We start from the raw sequence: 25,814 nt of genomic DNA, 5'->3' as shown, positions 1-25,814 counted from the left end.
GGTCCACGGCGCTGCCGCAGAACAAGGGCCTGCCATCAGGCCCCTTAGACATCCCTTGCTCCTGCCCTTCTCGGGCTCTGATCGTGTCTCTGCTCCCCCAGGTCGCCCTTTCCAACTATTTTCCTGTCTGCCCCGCTGACGCGTCCGCTGCCGGAGCACCTCCTCTCTCTGACTTTCCGCCTTCCCGCTGCGACCCCGGTTTCGCCCCTCTCCCCCTCTTTCGGTCGCCGGCGCCTGAGCTCTCCGCGGCCACCAGGGGGCGCCCGCGGCCCAGTCTGGGCGCGAGAGCCGCCAAGCGCCCACTCCGTTCCTCCTGGTGCCCCGCCCCGTCCGGCCGCGGCCCCGCCCCTCCCGGCGCCCCGCCCCGTCCGGCAGCGGCCTCGCTCCCTCCGATCCCCCCCGCGCCCGGGACCCTTGGCCCCACTGTTGGGCCAGCTCGCCGGGTCCGGCCATGGGCCCCGCCGCTCGCCCCGCGCTGAGATCGCCGCCGCCGCCTCCGCCGCCGCCTCCGTCTCCGCTGCTGCTGCTGCTGCCCCTGCTGCCGCTGTGGCTGGGCCTGGCGGGGCCCGGGGCCGCGGCGGACGGCAGCGAGCCGGCGGCCGGGGCGGGGCGGGGCGGAGCCCGCGCCGTGCGGGTGGACGTGAGACTGCCGCGCCAGGACGCTCTGGTCCTGGAGGGCGTCAGGATCGGCTCCGAAGCCGACCCGGCGCCCCTGCTGGGCGGTCGTCTGCTGCTGGTGAGCGCTGCTGAGCCATCTGGCCTTATCACTAAACCCCTCTCTCAACCCTCCCTAGAGACCCCGCACCCTGAACCGACGTTCATCCTCCACCAAGCCTTGACAGTCCAGCGCCCCTCCCCAGGCTCCCCAGGCCCCCAGCATTCCGGCTTCCCAAACCGGAGAGCCAGATGCTCTGGGAACTCTGGCCTTGGCATCCACTGTGATGACCCCGGCTCCCTCCTCCCCCACACCCTACCTCCCTCTGCTCATGGCCCCTTGCCACACAGATGGACATCGTGGATGCCGAGCAGGAGGCACCAGTGGAAGGCTGGATTGCAGTGGCATACGTGGGCAAGGAGCAGGCGGCCCAGTTCCACCAGGAGAATAAGGGCAGTGGCCCGCAGGCCTATCCCAAGGCCCTGGTCCAGCAGGTGCAGGGGATGTCTATGGGGGAGGGGGCTGGAGGAAAGGATTCCAAGGCATCTGCTAGAGCCAGGCCCTCCTTAGATGGGCCCTTAAGAGCTTGCAGAGAAGCCCTAGGCCTGGTGGGTCAGGGCACCCCAGTTTGAAGAATGGAGTCAGTATGGCTTCGAAGCAGGGAGGTGAGAGGAGGCCAGAGAGAGGTTGAGAAGCTTGACCAGGCTCTGAGAGTATGGGATGGGGGAGCTGCTGCTGACGACCACTGCTGGGACTGCCCTAATAGGACCGGGGAAGGCACAGCGCATCTGGAAGGGAGGCAGGAGGAAGAAAGCAGTTTCCACCTTTGACCTCAAGGAGCTTATGGCTAGTCTGTCCAGAGTTTTGCTCACTGCAGGGCCAGGAGCTAAGAGCAGCTAGGGCTGCAGGTGGTGAGACAGGTGTGCAGGCAGGGTATATGCTAGCCTCTCGCCTTCTATCCCTCTGCAGATGCGGCGGGCCCTCTTCCTGGGTGCCTCTGCCCTGCTTCTCCTCATCCTGAACCACAACGTGGTCCGAGAGGTAAATCGGACCAGGCCATGAGGGTAAGCAAGCTGGGGAAAGGGGGACCCAGGCCTGCTGACCTCCTTGTCTCCCTGCAGCTGGACATATCCCAGCTTCTGCTCAGGCCAGTGATCGTCCTCCATTATTCCTCCAATGTCACCAAGCTGTTGGATGCATTGCTGCAGTGAGTTGGTATTTAGACTTCAAAGGACTGACCCTGGGTACAGAGAGCCCCTGGTTCTCCCATGGACTGAGGGGGCTTGGGACCAGGGCCTTACCTGTTAGCCTTTTTTTTTTTTTTTTGAGATGGAGTATCACTCGTGTTGCCCAGGCTGGAGTGCAGTGGCGCAATCTCGGCTCACTGGAACCTCTGCCTTCCAGGTTCAAGTGATTCTCCTGCCTCAGTCTCCCAAGTAGCTAGGATCACAGTCATGTGCCACCACACCCAGCTAATTTTTTGTATTTTTAGTAGAGACAGGGTTTCACCATGTTGGCCAGGCTGGTCTTGAACACCTGACCTCAGTTCCACCTGCCTCGGCCTCCCAAAGTGCTGGGATTACAGGCATGAGCCCCCGTTGCCCCTGCTGCTGCTGCTGCCCCTGCTGCCACTGTGGCTGGGCCTGGCAGGGCCCGGCCTAACTGTTAACTTTTTTTTTTTTTTTTTTTGAGATGGAGTTTCGCTCTGTCACCCAGGCTGGAGTGCAGTGGCGCGATCTTGGCTCCCTGCAAGCTCTGCCTCCCGGGTTCATGCCATTCTCCCACCTCAGCCTCCCAAGTAGCTGGGACTACAGGTGCCCACCACCATGCCCGGCTAATTTTTTTGTATTTTTAGTAGAGACGGGGTTTCACCATGTTAGCCAGGATGGTCTCGATCTGCTGACCTTGTGATCTACTCGTCTCGGCCTCCCAAAGTGCTGGGATTACAGTTGTGAGCCACCGCACCCAGCCAACTGTTAGCTTTAAGACTGCCCTCTCGGCTGGGAATGGTGGCTCATGCCTGTAATCCCAGCACTTTGGTAAGCCAAAGAAGGAGTATCACTTGAGTCCAGGAGTTTGAGACCAGCCTGGGCAACATGGCAAGACTCAGTCTCTACAAAAAATACAAAAATTAGCTGGGCATGGTGGCACATGCCTGTAGTCCCAGCTAATCAGGAGGCTGAAGTGGGAAGATCACTTGAGCCCCGGGGGTAGAGGCTGCAGTGAGCTGTGACTGTGCCACTGCACTCCAGTCTGGGTGACAAAGGGAGACCCTATCTCAAAAAAAAAAAAAAGAAAGACTGTCCTGTCCCAGGCTGAAAAATGGGTGAGGGGATGGGAAGGAGGTGCCAGAGCTTGGAGCTTGGAGCAAGGAGGTGGCTCTGTGGGCAGAGAGGACTGGCCCCAGCAAGGAGGAAGATGGACTTGCAGGCTTCCCTGGCCTGGCTGGTGTGAAAACTGGAAAAACCAATAGAGAGAAAAGGCCTGGGGCAAAGTGTAAGGCCAACAGGGGCGACAGTCGTAGGTATCCTTTTCCTGCAGAGCTGGGGTGGGTGGGTCTGGGCCTCCCTTCCCAAGAGTCCTTCCATCTGGCCCCGGTGACTTTCCCTCCCAGGAGGACCCAGGCCACGGCTGAGATCACCAGCGGAGAGTCCCTGTCGGCCAATATCGAGTGGAAGTTGACGTTGTGGACCACCTGTGGCCTCTCCAAGAATGCCTATGGAGGATGGCAGGACTTGGTCTGCCTTGGAGGCAGTCGTGCCCAGGAGCAGGTGGGTGCTAGCAGATTACACGGGGCCTAGGGAAAGGAGGCTCGTGGGGCCATATACATGGCTTTGTATTGCAAATCCTGTGGCTTCTCCCCACCTTAGTGACAAGGACGGCCTTTCCCACCCCACAGGAGTGCTGTGAGTGTTCAGAGACATGGTGTAGGTGGGCGCTCAGTGGGGCGCCTGGGCCAGGTCACATGTAGTCAGTGTTAGCTGCCGTCCTCATGTTCTGCAGGCATTGGGAAGCCTTATTCCACTGCCTGTAAAGTTCAGACCCCTCTGCGTGGCTTTCCCAGCTCTCTGCATCACTCACTCACTCTATTTTTCTAGTCCTTTTTCCTATGCTCTGGCCACCCTGTACCAATGACTGCACATGCTCAGGCCTTCTGCCACTGGGCCTTGTCTACGCCTGGCTGTAGACGTGGACACCTTTTCTCTCTGTGTCCACACGTCCTAGTCTAGTTAGAACCTTCACAACTCATCCTGCCACGTTTCTTTGGAAAGCCTCCCTCCCACCCCAGCTTGAAGTCCCCTCCCTCTCTCTCTCTTTTGTATCACAACAAGGCGGTCAGGCCGTCCATGGGCTTCTTGGGACAGCCCATCCTGCATGTGATGAGGCACGTCACTTTGTCTCCTGACAGCCAGGACTGTGTTTTATCGTCTCTGGATTTCCAGCGCTTGGCATCAGGGCATTCAAGGGTATTCTGTCCACAAGCATTTCTTGAGTCCCTACTCTGCTGGGCAGTCACGTCCCGGTCTCCTGGTGTACACCCTCCAGCAGGTGTTGGCCACTGTGGGCTGTGCAGGGCAGCTTCAAGTGGGGCAATCTTGGGATCAAATCCTGGCTTGGAAACCTTAGCTGGCTGGTCTCAGCTGGGAGTTTCACCTCTCTGGCCTCATGTTCCTCATTTGCAAACAGGGACGGTACTCTGTGTATCCCTGTCATGGGTGGCCCACACAGGCCTCTGGACAGGGCAGGCATTGGTGAGAGGCTTGGGGTGGGGCTGTGCGCAGTCTGCAGGTGGGTCTGGCTGCTCAAGAGGGCAGACCTGAGCAGCCTTGGCCAGGCTGCAGGCAGGGGTCAAGGTGGTCCCAACCCAAGTATTGGGTGGCCATGGCCGCTAAAGTGTCTGAAGGGTGGCTGGAGTAGGCATCTCAGTGGCTGGCCTGATGGGCATCGGGCTCTCAGTCCTGACCCCAGGGCCCAGTCACTGTGCCTCCAGCCTCTGGGAGTCCAGAGCAGCAACACCCATGTATCAGGAAGGTCTGATGAACAGCAGTGGCACGATCTTGGCTCACTGCAGCCTCGACCTCCTGGGCTCAAGTGACCCTCCCACCTCAGCCCCCCAAGTAGCTGGGACTACAGGCATGTGCCACCATGTCTAGCTAATTTTTGTATTTTTTGTAGAGATGGGGTTTCACTATGTTGCCCAGGCTGGTCTCGAACTCCTGAGCTTAGGCATTCGGCCCACCTCAGCCTCCCAAAGTGCTGGGATTACAGGCGTGAACCACCATGCCCAGCTAACGAACAGTCCTTACTGCTCTGATGGCAAGCTCCCATCCTGCCCTCCATCCTCACCTGGGGCTCTGCAAGGCGTGTTCCCCAAGATGCACTGAACCTGGGGCACATAGGGCTCCCCAGGATGCAATGAGCCTGGGGAGGCTGGGTCTTTGGCCTGCAGCGGAGCTTCAGGCCGGCCACACTTTCAGCCCACCCAGCTGGCTGCTCTGAGGCATGGAGCTCTACAGCAGGCTCTGCCCTGGAGAGCTTATGCCATAATGGCCACTTAGTCCTGGCATGGGGCTCAGGGGAGTGTCACTTTGTCTCCTGACAGCCAGGGCTGTGTTTTATCATCTCTGGATTTCCAACACCCAACACTTGGCATCAAGGGCATTCAAGGGTATTCTGTCCACAAGCTTTTTTTTTTTTTTTTTTTGAGACAGAGTTTCGCTCTTGTTGCCCAGGCTGGAGTGCAATGGCGCAATCTCGGCTCACCACAGCCTCCGCCTCCCAGGTTCAAGCGATTCTCCTACCTCAGCCTCCCTAGTAAGCGGGACTACAGGCATGCACCACCACACACAGGCTAATTTTTTGTATTTTTAGTTGAGACGGGGTTTCTCCATGTTGGTCAGGCTAGTCTCGAACTCCCAACCTCAGGTGATCCGCCCACCTCGGTCTCCCAAAGTGCTGGGATTATAGGCATGAACCACCGCGGCTGGCCCCCAAGCATTTCTTGAGTTACTTCTCTGCCAGGCAGTGATGCCCCGGTCTCCTGGTGTACAGCCCCCAGCACGTGTTGGCCAACGTGGGCTGCTCCAGCCCTGGGCTCATGGGGGCCCAGTCTGGAGAGCAGATAGGCCAGAGACATGCTGTCACTCTGCTGGGGTAAGCACAGAGCTGGTGGTGGCCCCGGCACCCTCTAGGGCATGATAAAGGCACTCAGCCTGGGGCTTGGGGACAGCTTCCTAGAACAGGTGGCACTGCCCAGCTGCAGCTGGAGGAGAGAAGAGGGCAGGATGGAGAGGGGAGCTGGGGCTCACAGACACTTCCCAGTGAGGGCCCCCAGAGCACCTCCACTGTGAGCAGAGCAATGATTTGTGGCACTAGCAGCACCAGGCTTGTCTAGAGCGGTGGCCTCTTCATATCAGATCATTTCTCAGCCCCTCTTCCCCACATGACGGTAGATGAGCTTCAGCATCGGTCGGGGAAGAACACGATGGCAGAGCAGTACTCAGCTGCAGAGAGCTTTGAAGTGAATGCATATGTTAGTCCTAACACATCCACAGACCCTGTGCAGAGGCGCACCTGGAGGGAGCGTGCTGTGTTTTGCTTACTCCGCTGCGCCATCTCCTGAGCCAGCTGTTGAGTAGTCAGAGCGCAGCAGCCACACCGCATCTGGGGCAAGTTGAGTCAAGATCACTGTGGTTCCCTCAGTCACTCTGAGGCTGCCCAGGGGCCCGGGGCCCCCAGGCTTTAAAGTGTTCTCTCAGTCATGTTTCCTTTCCAAATTCACTCATTCCACAAAGATGGTGGGAGGTGCTGGGTTAGAGTGGTGACCACATCAGCTATGGTTACCTCCCACCGATGGGAGCGCACAGACCCCCAAGGGCAGCTGCAAGGGAACGCTGGGTAGAGCGGGTGTGAGGAGGGCGGGGCAGCGGGAGGTTAGGGGGGCGCATTCACCCAGCCATAAGAGGTCAGGGAGCTTCTAGAGCAAGATGTGGTGGAGGCAGTAGCCGAGGAAAGGGATAAGGTGGAAGAGGGTTCCCAAGACAGGGAACAGTGTGGAAAGGCACAGACACTGAGAGGAGGCAAGTGGCACTGCAGGGAAGGAGCTCAGGCAGGGGAGCTGCAGGGCCTGGTGTGCAGGGGAGAACCCTCTGACCGTGGGTGGGAAGTGGGTGGCAAGGAGGGCATGAGACCCACCCCCGCCCAGGAGAACCAAGCAACAGGCCTTGGGGGCTGGCTCCCTCCCGTACCGGGGGGTGCGAACGTTCAGGCTGGATGGGTGAGTGGCTGATGGCAGGGCCTGAGAAAGCCGACCAGGAGGAAGTGCAGGAGGATGGGGGTGGGAGAGTGAGCAGGTCCCAGGCTGGGTGCTGGGTTGCTGGGTGCTGGGTTGGGGAGTCTCTGAGGCTACCAGATAGAAGCTTCTGTGTATGCAAAACATCAGGTTTGTTGCCCAGAGAGCCCTGGGCTGGGAATGGATGTGGCTCTCCTTGGAGCTGGATGGGAAGACGTGTAGGGCAGAGTGAGTGATCCTGAGAAGCACACAATGGAAGAGACGGAGCCTTCGGAAGAGGAAGCTGGGGACTGCAGGGACACAGAGGCCATCAGCACACCTCACCTGCCTGCTCCCTGGCATTCCTGGGGGTAGATGTTCCTAAGGGAGGTGTGTGGGGGTGGCCCCATGTCCCTGATGACTGCTTCCCTCCCCAGAAACCCCTGCAGCAGCTGTGGAACGCCATCCTGCTGGTGGCCATGCTCCTGTGCACAGGCCTCGTGGTCCAGGCCCAGCGGCAGGCGTCGCGGCAGAGCCAGCGGGAGCTCGGAGGCCAGGTGGGAGCCAGCCCCAGGGAGCCCCAGCACCCTCAGCCCTTGGACCTGCAAGACTGTGCCCGTCCTCTCCCCACAGGTGGACCTGTTTAAGCGCCGCGTGGTGCGGAGACTGGCATCCCTCAAGACACGGCGCTGCCGGCTGAGCAGGGCAGCGCAGGGCCTCCCAGATCCGGGTGCTGAGACCTGTGCGGTGTGCCTGGACTACTTCTGCAACAAACAGGCTAGTGCCCTGGGTAGAGACCAGCCATCAGCTCACCTGTGATGCCTCCCACCTTACTCCTGGGACCTTGGAACCACCCCCACCAGGCCCTTCTCCTTCAGCCCCCAGGGCTACAGAGCAGAATTTCAGGGGGGTGGGGGAAGCCGTGAGGTTTCAGTTCCCCAGCTGAGGCGAGGGGCATGGGACCAGGCACCCCCACGTGGAGTCCTGCTTCGGTGACCTGAGCCCTTCCTCCCCCACCCCTGTAGTGGCTCCGGGTGCTGCCCTGTAAGCACGAGTTTCACCGAGACTGTGTGGACCCCTGGCTGATGCTCCAGCAGACCTGCCCACTGTGCAAATTCAATGTCCTGGGTGAGCACTAGGGGCGGGGTCCCTCGGCCTACTCTGCCTGCTCCTCACCTGATGCCTCTCTCCCTGTTCTTCTTCCCCTCCCCTGCAGGGAACCGCTACTCCGATGATTAGCCACCCAGCTGGACTCTGCACATGGGGATGGACCCTTCCTGCCTGCACCCCGGTCCTCAGCCTGGGCTCCCAGGACAGGACAGGATGGGACAGCAGGATAGACAGGACAGCAAGCCCAGTGGGTGGGAGGAAGGATGAGGGCCCCACCATGTCCACACTGGGAAGGAGGGCCCCACAGCTTCAGACTGAGGATGTAGGGCTGGGACCTGTCAGTCAAGGAAGAGAGGTCACTTTGGGACCTTCTCTGCAATCCTGTGACGTGAGTCTGCCCTCCTTACAGGCAGCTCCCAGGTCAATAAGGAAAGAGAATATGGGGCCAGTGTAGCTGTCGCCAGGGTTCTGGGAGCTCCCTGTGGCCTGTCTGGGAATCCCTGGGGGCTGAGACTACAGTGGCCAGGTTTTGTGCTTATTTATTGGGGGGTGGGTTGAGGGAAGAGCTATCTGGCCTTGGGGTACCCTGGCCTGACTGTCTTTCAGGATACTTCTTGTCAAGGCTGTCTGCCTGTTGCCTTTGGTCCTCAAGCACTGGGAGCCATGGGTCCCACTGCCTGTCCAGCCTGGCCTCCTTCCTGGGCCTGGCTAGGGCCAGAGGTCTTAGAAACCGTCCTGTTCTGGACTCCTTGGCTGCGGCTTTGTGTTGCTGACCGGGATACTCGAAGCCACAGGATCAATGTGGTGCCTCATCCAGGGGCATCCTTTTTTTTTTTTTTTTTTAAGAGTTGGAGTAGGGAAGGTTTAATAGTAAAATAAACGTGGCTATATTTTAACATAAGATGTAAAATGTGTATAGGTGTTTTAAGATTTTAAAAAGTTACCTTAGGTTCTACTGCCTGTGGTAGATGGAATTCTAAGATGGCCCCCAAGGTCTCCCACTACCACCCGCCGTGAACATGCCTTGCATTAATATAATTTCTGGAACTGGGACTCAAAGGGATTTTATTTATTTATTTTATTTTTATTTCTTGAGATGGAGTTTCACTCTTGTTGCCCAGGCTGGAGTGCAATGGCGTGATCTCGCCTCACTGCAACCTCCGCCTCCCGGGTTCAAGCAATTCTCCTGTCTCAGCCTCCCGAGTAGCTGGGATTACAGACATGCGCCACCACGCCCGGCTAATTTTGTATTTTTAGTAGAGACGGGGTTTCTCCATGTTGGTCAGGCTGGTCTCGAACTCCCGATCTCAGGTGATCCGCCTGCCTCGGCCTCCCAAAGTGCTGGGATTACAGACGTGAGCCACTGCGCCCGGCTTCTCAAAGGGATTTTACGCCCATGGTTGGGTTCTGTCTTATAGCAAGCTGACCTGAAGATAGGGAAAGTATTTGAGTGTGAGCCTTGCCCTAACCACATGAGCCTATTCAAAGTAGTTTTCTGCTGGTAGAAGAGGAGGAAGTCAGGGATTTGAAGCATGTGGGGGATTCAGCACATGAGAAATCCTCTGTTGTTGACTTGAAGATGGAGGGAGCCCCATGGCAAGGAAGGTGGACGGCCTCTAGGAGCCGTGAGAGGACCTGGCTTACAGCCAGCCAGCGAGGACATGGGGACCTCAGTCCCACAGCCGCAAGGATTGGAATTCTGCCAACAAGTGGAGCTTGGAAGCCAATTCTTCCCCAGAACCGGCAGAAAGGAACGCAACCTGGTAGATGCCTCAATTTCAGCCCTCTGGGACCCGGAGCAAAAAAACCCAGCCACACAGAACCTGGACTTCTGACTGCCAGAACTGGGAGCTAATGAATACATGGCACAGAGTTGGTGGGCGCCTGAGAGAGCTACTCAGCTGTGAGGTCCTTCCCCTGGACTTGAGCACAGGCCTTCTGGCTCAGGGTGCTGAGGGATGGTGCTCCCCTGTGAGGGGGGTGCCCGGGGCACCCCAGCCTCCCTCAGGAACTCCCAGGCCCCTCAGAAGCAGGAAGTTGGGCTGACCAAAGCTGTGGTAGCTCAGCTATATACATGGCCCCTCTTGACCCTTCTCTGTGAACTGAGGTGCTCTACCTGACGGCCTCTTCACCAAGGGAAAATGCTTCAGGCATTTGGGAGCGTGCACCCTGAGAAGGCCTCAGCAAGTTTTTGGAGATTGTCATTCACAGGTGAGGTGGCTCAGGGTAGGCTGGTGGCTTCATGAGGAAAACCAGAGCCCCAGATGCTTGGCCGCATGGCACCCTGGGCTGAAGAAACCCCCAAGGGACAGGGATGGGAAAGCCGGGGCTGGCAGGGTGTCCTCTGCTTGGTGGAGGCCTTGCCCTGCCTTCAGTGGCCTCCTGGGGCTATGACCTCCAGGATTTAGAGAAACCTTCATGACCGTCACCATTTCCTAAAGGCAAGGAGTTCCTCAGTGAAAGGAGGCCTGACCTCTTGGGTCCTTAATGTGCCCAGCGCAGGTCCAGAGCCAGGGTGGGAGGCTGAAGGCGTTGCTGCCCTCTGCCTGCTTCAGACATCCTCACCGGCCCTTCCTCTGTCCACTCCCACCTGACCCCTTCCTGAGTCAGTGCGGGCCACTGAGCCCAGCTTCACCCCTCGACCCTTGCTCTGGGGATAGAAAAACGGCCCTTCACCTGGCCCAGGTCCTAGGAGCTTCCTCTGCCCTGGGTGTACTCTCCTATCCCACAGCCTCTGTCGGGAGGGAAGCAGGAAGGCCCCTTTTACTGAGGGCCCATAGTGCCAGGACTCTGCTGACTGACTGAACTACATGGCTGGGGACTCAGTGGCCCCTGCCCAGGACAGGGAAGGAAGGGTTCTTTCCTTGGCTCAGTCATACTGTGAGGCAAAGATTGCTGTGGGCCAATGGCTGGGGCTTTATTACAGTGGGTGGGCTGCCAGCCACCTCCCATCCAGCCTCAGCCCTGGGCCACAGGCTACATGGGCCGCTCCTGGGGCTGGTGTGCAGAGCTGGCCTGTCCCCGGCCAGGTGACAGTCTCTTTCTCAGCCTGACCAAGACCTTGATGGGGTTCTGGGTGCAGGTGTCCAAGTGGGTCACACCCTCCAGCAAGGACTTGCTGGGCTGGCTGCAGGGCTGCCGAGATGGGGATGCGCAGGGCTGCCGAGATGGGGATGCGCAGGGCTGCCGAGATGGGGATGTGCAGGGCTGGCCCAGCAGGGTCCTACCCGTCCTGCTGCTAGGAAGGTGCTGTCTGCCCAGAGGCCTGAAGGAAAACCAGATCCAAGATCCCCTGTGAATGCAGGGAACACTCCACTCACCTGCCCCACCTCCAGTAAAGCCTCACTCACCCTGGGGATATGCTCTGGGCCTGGACTGGTGGTGTTGCTCCCTGGGTTCCCTTGCTGGAAGGGGACCAGAGCCGGTCCTGCGGGATCAGCTACAAAAAAAAAAAAAAAAGCCAGTCTTATAAGGGCCCAGGAGTCCCCTCCCCACTGTACAGAGAGGGTGTCGTAGCCAGGGATGGGGAGGGAAGGGCCGGGCGCATATCCATGGGCCCTTTCACCTAGGGGCAGGGCCTAGGAAGCCTTCCAGGACCTATTCTCAGCTGCAGAGCCTTGGGCAGGCAGCAAGTATGGGGAGGTTTCTTTCTGACATGGCTTCTTTTTTTTTTTCTGTAGAAACGGGGTCCCATTATATTGTCCAGGCTGGTCTCAAACTCCTGGGCTCGAGTGATCTGCCCGCCTCAGCCTCTCAAATTGTTGGGATTACAGGCATGAGCCGCCGCACCCGGCCTGACGAGGCTTCTTGCTGCACTTAAAGGAATGACAGCTATAGAGGGCATATGGGACTGGAAGGCATCGGATCCATAACATCCTTACGCCTTCTGGAAATGTGAAAAATGTTTCACAAAAGCACAGCCTAAGGCCTCATGTGATGAGGTGGGCTCTCCACAAGTTCCTGGGGCAGAGTCTGAAGACCTGCTGCTGGGTAGGGGCTTCCTCCTGGTCCCCAAGGGCCCACTCTCTCAGGCCCACCTTGAGGCCACCCTGCTGGGCCACTTCCCGGATTTTGGACAGCATTGATTGGAGCCGCCCGTTCTCCTCCTGTAGGACCCGGATGCGGATGTCGTTGGCCTGCACTTGCCTCTCCATGTGATCTGTGACGTTGCCAGAGTCTGTGGGACATGTTATCTGGGATTCCACGCTGCTGGATCTGCCTCCTGTGCCCAATGGGACAGGACCTTAGAAGGGAGGCACACCAGCTTGGGCGGGTGGCCTGGAGGCACAAAGGAGCTGTGTAGTGCACCAGGCCTCCTAGCTCATCTTCTCCCGAGGCCTTATTCCCCCTTCCCTGTCCCCCAACCTGCGGGGAAGATGACCATAGTATTATAAAATCTGAGAGCTGGGTGGGACCTAGAGCTCTCAAAAGACTTAGCAAGGCCGGGCGCGGTGGCTCATGCCTGTAATCCCAGCACTTTGGGAGGCCCAGGTCAGGGGATCATTAAGTCAAGAGATCAAGACCATCCTGGCCAACATGGTGAAACCCCGTCTCTACTAAAAATAGAAAAATGAGCTGGGTGTGGTGGCGGGCCCCCGTAGTCCCAGCTACTCGGGAGGCTGAGGCAGGAGAATCACTTGAACCCAGGAGGTGGAGGTTGCAGTGAGCAGAGATTGTGCCACTGCACTCCAGCCTGGCAACAGAGTGAGACTCTGTCTCAAAAAAAAAAAAAAAAAAAAAAAAGACTTAGCAAATAAGCATGAGAGGAGAGTGAATCTCTGACAAGGCCCCCCGTTTTGGACAGGCTACAGCCAAAGTGAGCTGTCCAAGGTCACACGGCCAGCTCAAGCGTGGGAACGGCAGGAATTCCGCCAGGCTGCTCTTCCCCTGCTTTTGTGATGGATGCTTCCTTCTGGCTCCAGGAGCCCGGGAGAATTGCTGCCCCTTCTGGTTCAGTTTCCTGCTATGGGAAATAGCTATGGGGCTATGACCTGCCTCACAAGGTGGTTGAGAAGGGGACAGAAGGGCCTGGATGATGTCTCATGAGCAGCTAACTGCAGATCTTCCTGCCAGCTCTGCAAATGGATTTGCCCTAGCGCTTTAGGGGTCTGGAGGGGCTGGGAGAACCCAGGTCACCTGATATCCAATCCTGTGCCAAGATGGGTACCTAGCACTCCTATGCCATGGGGTCCAGGACAGTGGGCAGCTGGAGGCTGTGTCCTTGGGACTAGTCCCATGGTGTGGTTTGGGGACCCATTCCAAGAACCAAGAAGGGGGACACACAGAAGTCGAGCAAGAATTAGCATGTGACGTAGTGAAGAGCACAGGCTGTGGGGACAACCAGACCTGTGTCTGCGTTTGGCTGTTGTGACTAGAGGTAGTCACATCACTGTTGGGCTTTCACGTCCCTGTCTATGCAGAGTGGATGACGCATGAAGCACTTGCGTGCTGTGGTGGGTCCACAGGGGCTGCGCTGCTGGCCGCCTGGCTTTAACACCCTTGCTGCAGGCTAGGGAGCTGCAGTCCCCAGTGTCCTGCCCACACGAGCCCTCAGCTGCTGGCCCTGAGCCCCAGCGTGCCCTTGGCACCATCCCCAGTCCCCTACCATGGATCTGGGTCTCGGTGGGCCTGTGCAGGTCTGGGAAGGCCACCAGCAGCCGCTCCCGCTCCTTCAGCTCCTCCAGCTCCCGTTCTAGCTCCAGGATGGTTAGCCGCAGGTCCGTAGTCGCCTGCTCCAGGCCTTGCTTCTCCCTCTGCAGGCTCTGCAGCAGCTCCTGGGGCAGAGGGAGGCTCAGGCCTGGCTCCTGAGTGAGCTACATGGTACTCAGCACCCCGGGGCACCGTCCCTACCCAAGAAAAGACATGGGACAGGCCTGCAGGCACTCAGTTGGCCAGAGACTTCTCTGGCAAAAAGGAAGACCCCCACCCTCACCTGCTGGGCCCTGAGCTGGCATTGCCCCTGCTCCCGCTCGCTCTGCAGCTGCTCCTCCACGCGGGCCCGCTGGGCCTCAGCCTCGTCCAGGCTGCCCCGCAGCTCCTCACGTTCCTGGTCCAGGCTGTCCAGCTGCTTTAGCAGGGCTCGCTGCTTGGCCTGCAGAGACTAAGCAGGAACGGACAAGCAGGGAGGCTGTGAGACCCACAGGGCTAGGCCCAGCCATGTGGAACTAAGGAGGCTACAGCATCTACTACCCCTCGGCTGCTACCCCCCTGGGGTGTGTGTCTGTGTCTAGGGAATGCTGGTCACACGCATGGAAGGGTAGGGGTCGGGGGAAGCTGGCAGCAGGCAGATGCACACCGGACCTGGTCAAGGCCAGGATCCCAGCTCGAAGACCCCAGCCCTTGGAACGCAGATGGCTGGCTCTGGGGGTCTCACCCCCACTTCCTTCCAGTCATACACAGACCCCACTTGGAGAGGAATTCTGGGAACTAAGTTTTTCTTCTCCTCGGGTCTCCAGTGTCACATCATCCCATGTTGCTGAAGCCCACATTTCCTAACACCCACTGAATGGAAAGCAGGAAGAACTAACGCTGGACTGCTCGGAGTCCTGGCTCCACCTCTCACTAGCTGTGTGGCCTTGGGCAACTTCCTTAACCTCACTCAATAAGGCTGTTTCCTCATTCGTAAAATGGGGGTGACAAGAGTATCTACCTCCTGTTGCTGTAGCGAGGAGTAAGCATCAGAGGCTGCGGCGCCTGAAGCCTGGGTCACAGCAGACACCTGATACATGGCGGCTGTGACAGTTTGCAAGGCACAGAGAACAGCACCCACTTGGGGTAGAAAGGCTTCCCCTACCCTGGGCCCATGTCTGACCCTGGGGACTCTCAACTGAACTCCTGGCTCCTTGCTGAGCTTCTGAGGGTAGACCCAGCCAGGACAGCCCCCAGACCTGCCCCTTTCACTAGGCAACAGGTCACCTACTCCCTCAACCACACTTCTGAGGACTCCTGTGAGGCCCCATTGCCCAGAGCACAGCTATGCCCTGGGCCCTGGCTCACCCTCTGCCTGCCCTGTCCTTCCCCTGGCTGATGGACTAATTGCCTGTCATGGGCGTCCAGCTCAAAGGCCACCTCCTCCTAGAAGCCATTCTGGATTCCCATGGCAGATGTGGCCATCCCTCCCTGCACCCCTTAGCCATCTGGCAGGAGAGTGTGGCACACCTGCTCATCTTTGCCTGTGGGGCGCTCTTCCAGAGTGAGGCCTCACTGGGCAGTATCAGTCCCTGGGTCACTGTTCCCCCAGTGCCTGGTTCAGGGTAGACTCTCTGTAAAGGTGAGTCAACCCCCACACCTGGAGGCATCTCAGGGAGCAGATGCCCAATACAGATGATCCCCCATTCCCTGACAGTGGAGCCCTCTTTCCTTGCAGCCTACATTGCAGATGCCCAGGCTAGCGAGGGCCCTGGCCTCACCTCCTGATGGCGGACCATGCTGTCGACACGGGCCTTCTCCTTATCCAGCTCCGTGCTGGCCCAGCAGATCTGCTGGCCAGCGCCCTCCAGCCGACCCACCAACAGCTGCACCTGCGCCTCCAACTGCTGCACCTGCTCCTCCAGCTGCTGCACCTGCCTCTCCGCTGCCGCCCTGCGCTCACCTTCCTCCTGCAGCTGCTGGGCCTTTGCCTCTGCAGCATTAAGTGGACATGGGATGGGGTAGGGCAGGGGAGCACTGTACTACCTCAGACCTAGGACGGGAGCTCACATCCCATCTCTGGGCCTCAGAGTCCTCAGCCACAAAATGGGGCTCTAGACCCCACCTGAGGTGGGTTTGGAAAATAGAAGGCGCTTTCTCGGTAGGAGGTGGCAACCCAGTTTGGTCATCGCCAATAGTGTGGTTGGTCAGGCCCACCCTCCTGTGGCTGGTTCCCTTCAACTTTGCCCTGGATGCTCAGGGTACAGAGATGGACGATGCTCATCCAGCCACACCCCTGGCTTGAGATGTGGCATGGGGGCCTATGACGGGGCTCCTTACCCACAGCCTGCGTGGACTCCCGCTGCTGTTTCAGTTCTCTCTCCAGGGTGGCCATCTTTGTCTTTAGGTCACTTGTTTCTATGGCAGCAAAGAGAGAGGCCCTTCAGAGGGTCCCATGGACCTGGCCGGCGGCCTTCATGCCCAGTGTGCCCCGTGGAGTGGAGGCAGCCCATCGCCTGCAGAGGGGCCGCCTGCGGCCATGGGAGCAGCTCTAGGGAGGCTGGTGGAAGCGGCTGGGCCCTTACCCACCCTGCTTCTCATGGGCTGGCTGCCATGTGTCTACACCTCTCTGGGCCTTGGTGTCGTCCATGGAGGCAACTGTGAGGCTCAGAAAGGGCAAATCCCTCAGGCCTCCCATCAGTGGGCACTGGCCAACTTCTGGTGCCAGGAACTTTGTCTCTAATGGCTTTTGCCAAAACCAGAGAGGCTGCTCTGCTTGGCTGGAAGTGCCAGGGGAATAACTCTCTGGAAGTAGCCCTCAATGACTGACAGTGCAAGTGGATACATACCTCGGTTCCCTCACTGACCGATGGACGAGTCTGGGCAAGCGTCCTAGCCCAGCTCCTGGTGGCCCCAGTGGGACTGAGATCACAGTGTCACCACCGGATGAACACCCCCTTCCTTGCTGCCCTCCCTTCCCTGCCTCTTGCCTGTGTCCCAGCCTGGGTTCTTCCACACAAACCACTTGCCCTGGAAGCCCTGTCTCACAAACATCCATGCAAAGGCTGTGGCAGAGCCCCTGGGCACCAGGCGTCTGGCCTCTGGGGCACAGACCTGTGAGCAGCTGCTGTTTGTCGTGCTCCCACTCAGACAGGCACTGCTCATCCTCCTCCGCCTGTTGCTGCCGTGCCCCCTGCTCCTGTTTCAGCGCCTGCTCCAGCTTGCCCGCCTGCTTCCTCAGGCCATCCTTCTGCCCTTCGGCCTCCTCCAGCTGGGCCCTGAGGGCCTCCACATGCTTACTGAGGCGCGTCAGGTCTTTCCTCTGCTCTGCTGCCCAGCGGCCCACGGTGGCAGCCGGCAGTGGCCTGAGCCCCATGCTGTCCTGCACCAGTTGCTGGAACTGGCCTAAGGACGAGGGCAGGTTCTGGCTCTGACACAGGCTGATGACCACCTTGCCCACCTTCCGCAGGCTTCCCTGGACGCTGGCGCATGCGTCACAGGGCACCAGGGCCGTCTCAATGGTCTGGGAGTGGACACTCCTGGTGTTCTTGGAGGTCGTGGCTGGGAACTGCAGGGAGGCTCTGACAGGGATGCTCTCTGGCTCTTGGCAGGTCTGGGGCAAGCCTAGCACTGGGGAGGAGGGCTTGATGAACTTGGCAGTCAGATATTCAGGGCTCCTGGCTGGCTCGCCCTTGGTGGTGGGCTTGGAGGTGGGAATCTCCCTTTGGTTTGCCCCTTTCTGTGTTCAGAAAAAGACAAGGGAAAGCAGGTGAGGGAGAGAGTAGAGAGGGAGGTGACTGGTTCCCTGGGGGATGTTCTGTGACAGTGTGACAGCCTTGCCTGACACTCAGACCCTCAAATGTTCTCTGACACCGATGTGAATAAGAGAGAACTTTCTCCCTCTGTTACTCTGACTCAGCTTACTACAGCCAGGTCTCCTCTCTGCGGCCCGCACCCCAAGCTCCAGGCTTGATGTGATTGTATGCATGGTGTTGGGAAGGTGATGGTGACGGTCACAGCTGCTGGTTACTGGGCTCTTGCTTACTGGACCTGCCTGCTCTTGTGTCACCATAACCACTCTCAGTTTTAGTTTCCTTCCCATCATGGGAACAGTGGTTCTTCCCCAGTGGGTGGTTGTGTGGATTACGGGATAGCCCATAACAAACAGGGGTCACATGACCTCCGTTGTACAGATGAAGAAACTGAGGTTCAAAGTAGGCAAGATTTTTCCAAAGTCCCACAGGGATGTCAGAGCCAGGGAGCAAGGCATGATCCCCAAGGCCTGCGTTCTTAACCGCCACACTGTGTGGGGCTTGATTGGGAGGGCGGTGGGAGCCAGTAAAGGCTGTGGTGCACATAGTGGTAGGCTAGGAAGCCAGAGCTGGGGTGAGGTGTGAAGGCCACCACAGTGGGGAGATAGAGGCTGAGGCTGACCCACCTGAGACAGAGGCTGGGACCCACCTGGGGGAGTGGCTGCTGGTGGAGCGTGCCCAGCCTCAGCAGGCTGTCCCAGAAGCGCCGCACCGTGAGCCCCACGGACATGCAGGGCCCCGCAGCCTGTGCAGGGGGCATCATCTGCTCTGAGCCAAGGTTCTCCAAGTAGCTCATACAGCTTTGAAGCAGCAGCAGGAGCCTGCGGGCAGAGATGCTAGGTTGCTGGGGCCCAGGCTGGTGCTAACATACCCTCAGACCATACAACCGCAGCTCTGGCTCTGGGGAACTGGCCCAGGCATCAAGAGCTTGGAGAGTCTCAGAATATGCTCTGCTGGGCCAGCTTCAAACCTAACCCAGGGGCTACTTCCTCCGGGAAGCCCTCCCTGGCCACAGCCTCAGCTTGGGAGCCTCTTCTGTGTCTCCTGGGTGGCACTTCTGCCTGGCTCTTCTCCACTGGACCAGAGAGCTCTGTGAAGCCAGGCCTGGCCTTGCCTCAGTTGTATCCTGAGTCCTTGAAAAGTTCTGGGTGAACGGCTGCCTTATATCCAGTGGCCCAGAGCCTCCACCTGGTAGATGACAGAGCTGAGACCCAGAGAGGGGAAGAGCTTGCCCACAGACACACATTGATAGGGCAGAGCAGGGAGTGTGCACAGTCTCCTGAGGCTACTCAGGGGCTTCTGCAGGGTGAGCTGCTTCTGTGACAGTGGAGACCTGTGTCAAGACAGCTAGGTCTCTGTCCTAACCTCCAAGTTTAAAACTATAGTCAGGCATGAATTGTAAGAAAAAGGAGTATTATAATAAAAAGCTAAGTTTGCATTTGCATGGGAACCAAGCTGTTTTAAAGAAGTATTGTGTTTACAACACATACCAGGAAGATGAGTGAACTTAGCTTTTTGCAGATGCAGGAGGGTCATTCCAAAACCTGTAGGGCCTTGGGCAGAGAGGGCCTGGGGGCGGAGGTGCCAACTGCCTCCAGGCCCCGCCCCTCTCTGGCCAAGGTGTCCTCCTCTGCAAACAGGGACAACAGCACTTGCCATGGTGCCAAGCAACATCGGGGAATGGGAAAGCATCTGAAAAGAGGACAGAGCATGGCTTTGGCAGAGCAATCCGTCTGCTCAGACCAACCGACCCTCGCAGCGGGAGACTGTGGTGCTGTCTGCAGCCTTAGCCGTGATCCCACCCTTGCCACGAACTGAGCAGCTCAATGCTACACCACTCTAACTCAGCCAGAGGTAGGCAGAGGGTCAGGTAGGGCAGAGGGCATGTCAGAGACAGCTTCACAGAGAAGCGGCTGGGTAAACCAGGCCATGATGGATGGGCAGGACACTCCTAGCAGAGGGACAGTGTAATGCATAAAGTCACGGAGAAAGGAAGGTGTGTTCTGTGCTCATACACGTTCAGCTGCTCAGAGGTTACAGATGGTGCTTTTGTACCAAGGGCTCCTCCAGCCCTCAGAGTGGTAACCCTGGCTTCTCTGTCCCTAGGCAGGTCATCCTGAAACCACTGGAGTCCCTCTCACATTCTTTGCTACCTGTCTGGCCGTCACGGCTTTAAGGTTGTTTTTTGTTTGTTTGTTTGTTTGTTTTGAGACAGAGTCTCACTCTGTCGCCAGGCTGGAGTGCAATGGCACGATCTCAGCTCATTGCAACCTCTGCTTCTTAGGTTCAAGCAATTCTCCTGCCTCAGCCTCCAGAGTAGCTGGGACTACAGGCAGGCACCACCACGCCCGGCTAATTTTTGTATTTTTAGTAGAGACGGGGTTTCACCCTGTTCGTTGGCCAGGCTAGTCTCGAACTACTGACCTCAGGTGATCCGCCCACCTCAGCCTCCCAAAGTGCTGGGATTACAGACGTGAGCCAATGCACCTGACCATTTTTAAGGTATTTGAGCGCTAGAACCCTGGGATACAGTCCCCAGAATGTGAAAGGCTGGTGACCATGTTAGCTTTGCTTTTTCTTTCTTTGAGACAGGGGCTTGCTCTGTTGCCCAGGCTGGAGTGCAGTGGCATGATCATGGCTCACTGTAGCCTCGACCTCCAGGGCTCAAACAATCCTCCCACCACGGCCTCCTAAGTAGATGGGACAATAGGCACGCACCAGCCGGGTGCAGTAGCTCACGCCTGTAATCCCAGCACTTTGGGAGGCCGAGGCAGATGGATCACCTGAGGTCAGGAGTTTGAGACCAGCCCTGGTCAACATGGTGAAACCCCGTCTCCACTAAAAATCCAAAAAAACTAGCCAGGCGTGACAGCAGGCACCTGTAATCCCAGCTACTTTGGAGGCTGAAGCAGGAGAATCTCTTGAACCCAGGAGGTGGAGGTTGCAGTGAGCTGAGATCACACCACTGCACTCCAAGAAGAGCAAAACTCCGAAGGAAAAAAAAAAAAGGCATGCACCAACACACCCAGCTAATTTTTAAAATATTTTTGTACAGATGGGGTTTCCTTATGTTGCCCAGGCTGGTCTTGAACTCTCAGATGATCCTCCCATTAACCTCCCAAAATGCTGGGATTACAAGTGTCAGCCACCGTGCCAAGCACACCATGTTAACTTTATTTTTATTTTCACTTTTTTTTTTTTTTGAGAAAGTCTTACTCCATTACCGAAGCTGGAGTGCATTGGTGTGATCTTGATCACTGCAACCTCTGCCTCCCAGATTCAAGTGATTCTCATGCCTCAGCCTCCTGAGTAGCTGGAATTACAGGCATGCACCACCACACCAAGCTAATTTTTGTATTTTTAGTAGAGACAGGGTTTCACTATGTTGGCCAGGCTGGTCTTGAACTCCTGACCTCAAGTGATGCACCCGCCTTGGCCTCCCAAAGTGATGAGATTACAGGCGTGAGCCACCATGCCCGGCCAACCATGTTAACTTTAATGATAGCTTAGAAGTGATGAGGCTGCAGGAGAATCAGCAAGGCTCTTCCCAGCGGGTCAGGATTTGGAAAAACACATCCCGTGTCCGGCCTTGTGATATGCAGAGGGAACAGCACAACCCACAGGACAACAGGAAAGAGAGCCCAGAATGGAAACTCTGAGAAGCAACTATGGGGTCCCCAACACAGAAACCCTGAGGAGGCAGCTGGGAGAGGCTGAGAGACCGTGGTCACAGCTGTGGTGCCACAGAGACCGATGGAATGGAAATCAACTGCCTAAGGTGGACAGGCTAGGAGAGCCTAACACAGGATAGCACAGCACACAACACAAGACACATGATAAAAGGTAAGACCACTCTGAAAGTCCTGAGCTGATGTGGCCCCGACAGGTACTCAATGGTGACTGTTGTTCCAACATCACCCCTGCCTCTGGAGGGGCTTCCGTAGCTGCCACTGGTTTCAGGGGCAGGTGCCGGCATCCTGAGATGACCAGGCTTGGTCAAGGCCCTCACCTGTCGATGACCAGCTCCAGCAGCACGGCATGGGACAGCTGCGTGAACTCGGGGTCACCCGGAACATGGTCATAGTGCTCCAGCAGGGCCACCATGTCGAGGTCACAGGCCATGCGGTCAGGGAACTTCCAGGAGGGGAAGCGCACAGGCCCGGCGCGGGAGAAGACGTCTACGATGGCACCCTGCAGGTCGGTGAGGTCTGTGCGCAGGCTCTCCATGCAGGCCTGGCTGCCCAGCAGGTGCGCCATCCTCACAGATCCTGGGGTGAGCAGAGAAGAGCCCTGCCAGCCAGAGCCACGTGGCTGCTGCAGGAGGAAACTCCCTGAAACCCTCATCTGCCCAGGAGCTGCTAGGCCAGAAGTTCACCCCAGACCCTGGGGAGAAGTCTGTTTCCCAGCCCCAGGTGACAAGGCCTTTTGGACCCGGTTCTGGGTGGCCTCACCAGCCTCTCAGTTCCCCTACCCCAAGCACATACTGCAGAGTCCATCACTCCATAAGTCCTTCCTGAGGGCTTGTGTATGTTGGGTCCCCTGCTCAAGGCTGGGTGGATACAGCTATGAACAAGAACATGCCTACCATCCTTTCCTCCCAAAGTGAACCCTTGAACAGGGCACACACAACTGAGAGTTATAGCTACAGCGTGATGGGGAGAGTTGGGCCACACCAGGCCACTGTCATATCCTGCCTAGACCACTGCAGCAGGTTCTAGCTGGGTCACAGGCCTGCCCTCTCCAATCTGAACAACTTCGGCTCCAGAGATTTGGACGAAACTCTATTGGACCATGTCATGCTGGCCACAGTGCCTCGGTACTCCCTGTGGCCTGTGGAAGAAAAGCCACCTCCAGACACATCCCTCACCCCACCTCTCTCCAGTCCCCTCCCCTCTACCCCATAGTCTCCCCTCCACCCCACAGTCTCCCCTCCTACCACCATCAGCTACGAGTTGCAGCTCATGCACACCAGGCACTTGTTTCTAAATCCTCGCCCATCTGTCCCCTCTGTCTGAATCATGCTCCCCTGTCCAATTCCCATCACCTGGCTAACTCCTCTCATCCTCCAGGGTTCCTGGATATTACCTCCTCCAAGAAGGCTTCCCTGAGTACCCTCCATGCTGGCTTAGATAATCCCTCTGGGCTTCCACCATCTCAGCTGTGATTGCTCTCTGCTGGAACGGCCTTCTCTCTGAGCCACCTTAGTCCCTGTGGTATCCCCAGTGCGGCCAGCCAGGGACCTGGCCCATTGTAGATGCTCACTGGCAAATAATGACTCAGTGATTGAATGGAGAAAAGAAAAAGAATCGCAAAGAAAATTTAAAATGCACTTGACTTCTAAAGTGCAAGAGAGGAAAACATGAAAACTTGCATTGAGACCTATTGTCACCACGCTGGTGACAGAGAAGCCATTATATATATGTTTTTTTGGGTTTTTTTTTTTTTTTTTGAGATGGTGTCTAGCTCTGTTGCTCAGGCTGGAGTACAGTGGCGTGATCTCAGCTCACTGCAGCCTCCACCTCAGCCTCCGCTTCCTGGGTTCAAGCAATTCTCCTGCCTCAGCCTCCCGAGTAGCTGGGATTACAGGTGCCCGCCACCACGCCTGGCTAATTTTTGCAGTTTTAGTAGAGATAGAGTTTCTCCATGTTGGCCAGGATGGTCTTCTGACCTCAAGTGATCCATCCGCCTTGGCCTCCAAAAGTGCTGGGATTACAGGCGTGAGCCACCGCACCCAGCCCCATTATATATATTTTTAAAACAATTTTTGTTTTTACTGATGCATAATAGATGTCCATAGTTTCAGGGTACATAGTTTCAGGATTATTTAATACATTCATATAATTTGTAAAGATCAAATCAGTGTACTTAGAATATCCATCACCTTAAATTTGTCTTTTCTTTTTTACTTTTTTTGTCTTGTTTTTTGAGACATGGTCTCTGTCACCCAGGCTGGAGTGCAGTGGCACCCTCACAGCTCACTGTAGCTTCAACCTCCTGGACTTAAAGTGATCCTCCTGCCTCAGCCTCCCAAGTAGCTAGGACTACAGGCATGTGCCACTACACCTAGCTAATTATTTATTATTTTGGGGGGGGTAACATCTTGAGCTGGCAATTTAAAAAATTTTTTGTAAAGACGGGATCTCACTGTGTTGCCCAGGCTGGTCTCAAACTTCTGGGTTCAAGCAGTCCTCTCTGAAAGGCTTGGCCTCTCAAAGTGCTGGGATTACAGGTGAGAACCACCACACCTGGCCTTTTTTTTTATGCTAAGAAACCTTTGAGGCCAGGCGCAATGGCTCACGCCTGTAATCCCAACACTTTGGGAGGCCGAGGCGGGCGGATCACCTGAGGTCAGGAGTTCAAGCCTGGCCAACATGGTGAAACCCCATCTCTACAAAAATACAAAAATTAGCCGGACATGATGGCGGATGCCTATAATCCCAGATACTTGGGAGGCTGAGACAGGAGAACTGCTTGATCCCGGAGGTGGAGGTTGCAGTGAGCCAAGATCGCGCCATTGCACTCCAGCCTGGGTGACAGAGTGAGACTCTGTCTTAAAAAAAAAAAAAAAAAAGAGAAACATTCCATTTATTTTCTTCTAGCTATTTTGAAATGTACAATAGATCACTATAAACTAGTCACCCTACTGATCTATTGAACACTAGGACTGCCATTACGTTTTTATACAGAGAATCCCAGCCCTGCCCCTTCCTGGCCTCAGGCAAGTCACTGAGGCCCAGCTGTAAGATGGGGACATTGTCTCCAAGCAGGCCAGGTTGTTGTGAAGGCATTAAAGGAGTCATGAGTAAGGTGCTTGGTCCAATACAAGGCACCAGTAAATGTTCTTAAGCAATATTAACTATTATTATTATTAATAATATTATTAGCAGTAACCACAGCAAAGCCCATCCTTGTCTTGTGCTGGGGCCTGGCTCCCGTTCTTCCCCAGTTCCCCTGCGGCCCACACAGAATGCTTCTGGTCCATCTTCTGCCGCCTGTGGACATCTGAAGGTGGTGATCTGGATGAACAGTCTATGATCCTGACTCAGAAGGTGGAGAAGCGAGACACTGCCCTGGTCCCTCCTGTGACTTATCACCCTCCAGCAGGGCTGGGGTGTGAGTTGGCAGCTGGTTTCAGAGCCAGCATTCTGCTGGGAGTCAGGCAGCTATGCGGATGCTGAGCTCCAGCTCCTCCCCACCTGCCAGCAGGGGCCCCTTGTCCTTGGTGAATTTCTCAGTAGCAGGAAGTACCTCCTTGCACCAGCTCCTCCCTGAAGCAGGGGCTGCTTGGGCAGCATTTAGGCCATGGCCCCTTCTGCCTCCAGCAAGTCCAGGGCTGGCTGAAAAATTGTTCTCCCAAACCTATCCTCCCCACCAACCTCCCTCATCTCAGAAAACGGCACCCCACTGAGTGCACCTGGCTTAGCCCTCGACTAGGCATTTCCTGAGTTCCCTCTTTCCTCTACCCCCATGTCCCAGGACCCAATGCTGCCAATCCTACATCGAGACCACACTGGGAACCCAGCATTTCTCTCCATCAACACTGCTCCTACCCCATCATCTCCCCAGACACTGCCAGAGCCTCCCTGAGGGGTGAGCCACTTCCCTTCTGCCCTGTACCACCTGGTCCATCCTGGTTGTACATGGCAACCAGAGTGATTGTTTAATAAGGCAACCCACCCCTGCTTGGAGCCTTTTCCTCTCTTTCTACAGCACCAAGACTGGACCGCTTCCTGGGGCTCCTGCCCTGTGTGGCCTGCCCCAGCTTCAGTGTCTCCCCACCCAGAATGCGCCCTTCCCCACACTTCTTCTAGATAAGACACCTCCCTCAGGCCCCCCGCCAAACATCCCCTCTTCAGGAAAGCTCCCCAGGGCCCCAGGCCGGGCGAGGTTCCCTGTCACACATTCTCAGAGCATCCTGTTCTTTTTCTTCCCAGCATACACCACCGCCAGAATGGAATCATTATTTGAGAAGTTATTTGTGGTTGGCAGCCTGTCTCCCTGTGAGCGTGTGGTATGACCTGGTCACCTGGGCTGAGAGGACTAAGGGCCAGCCTGTGCCCACAGGTGCTGGGAAGCTCAGAGGCACCCAGGGGAGGGGTGGACTCTTCACCCTCCCAGAAGATGGGGCTTTCCCCTTACCTCTGTGCAGGTGCCTGCCCGTGGAGCTGGAGTGACTGAGTGTGTCTAGTTCTCAGACGAGCCTGTGGGCTCCAGGGCTCTGGGTCAGAGGCTCATCCAGGTGCCCGGCTTCCTGTCTCCAGTGCAGGGTTGGCTCTGAGTAGCTCTTCAGACCCTGGGAGGGGATGACAGTGACAGTGAGTGAAAGCACAGTCAGGCA

At 57.0% G+C, this 25,814-nt stretch overlaps 2 protein-coding genes across 14 annotated transcripts in view; one reads left to right on the top strand and one right to left on the bottom strand.

The window, feature by feature from the left end:
* The first annotated feature begins 349 nt into the window (after positions 1-349).
* RNF215 (ring finger protein 215) lies at positions 350-8,937 on the top strand. Its single transcript, XM_016938959.4, has 9 exons — positions 350-736; positions 1,006-1,149; positions 1,625-1,696; positions 1,777-1,862; positions 3,270-3,426; positions 7,364-7,483; positions 7,560-7,703; positions 7,952-8,054; positions 8,143-8,937. The coding sequence occupies exons 1-9, from the start codon at positions 452-454 to the stop codon at positions 8,163-8,165; spliced, it is 1,134 nt and encodes a 377-aa protein (XP_016794448.1). The 5' UTR covers positions 350-451; the 3' UTR covers positions 8,166-8,937.
* A 158-nt stretch (positions 8,938-9,095) lies between these two features.
* Positions 9,096-25,814, bottom strand: part of CCDC157 (coiled-coil domain containing 157) — a 21,827-nt gene continuing 5,108 nt past the window's right edge. For 2 of the 13 annotated variants that reach the window (XM_001140899.5, XM_054675813.2), the window contains exons 2-12: positions 25,616-25,769; positions 21,486-21,744; positions 18,126-18,297; positions 16,779-17,403; positions 16,005-16,082; positions 15,446-15,657; positions 13,969-14,136; positions 13,642-13,810; positions 12,074-12,258; positions 11,387-11,475; positions 9,096-11,301 (exon numbers count right to left, since the gene is read on the bottom strand). In XM_001140899.5, the coding sequence (XP_001140899.5) occupies positions 11,013-11,301; positions 11,387-11,475; positions 12,074-12,258; positions 13,642-13,810; positions 13,969-14,136; positions 15,446-15,657; positions 16,005-16,082; positions 16,779-17,403; positions 18,126-18,297; positions 21,486-21,733 (2,235 nt within the window). In that variant the 5' untranslated portion in view covers positions 21,734-21,744; positions 25,616-25,769 and the 3' untranslated portion in view covers positions 9,096-11,012. Of the gene's footprint in view, positions 11,302-11,386; positions 11,476-12,073; positions 12,280-13,641; positions 13,811-13,968; positions 14,137-15,445; positions 15,658-16,004; positions 16,083-16,778; positions 17,404-18,125; positions 18,298-21,485; positions 21,791-25,615; positions 25,770-25,814 lie in introns of all 13 variants that reach the window. The other 11 variants (XM_009438159.5, XM_016938955.4, XM_016938956.4 and 8 more) reach the window with 8 other exon arrangements.

Source organism: Pan troglodytes, chromosome 23, assembly GCF_028858775.2.
Source record: "Pan troglodytes isolate AG18354 chromosome 23, NHGRI_mPanTro3-v2.0_pri, whole genome shotgun sequence".
Classification (NCBI taxonomy): domain Eukaryota; kingdom Metazoa; phylum Chordata; class Mammalia; order Primates; family Hominidae; genus Pan; species Pan troglodytes.
The sequence above is the reverse complement of the archived record's forward strand: the minus strand, read 5'-3'. Positions and strand labels throughout refer to the sequence as shown.

Bases quoted from the DNA above. Each gene is read 5' to 3' on its own strand.
- RNF215 (XM_016938959.4), top strand. From the start codon at position 452: ATGGGCCCCGCCGCTCGCCCCGCGCTGAGATCGCCGCCGCCGCCTCCG. The intron at 1,150-1,624 runs GTGCAGGGGATG...ATCCCTCTGCAG, and splicing joins CCAAGGCCCTGGTCCAGCAG to ATGCGGCGGGCCCTCTTCCT. The intron at 1,863-3,269 runs GTGAGTTGGTAT...TTTCCCTCCCAG, and splicing joins CTGTTGGATGCATTGCTGCA to GAGGACCCAGGCCACGGCTG.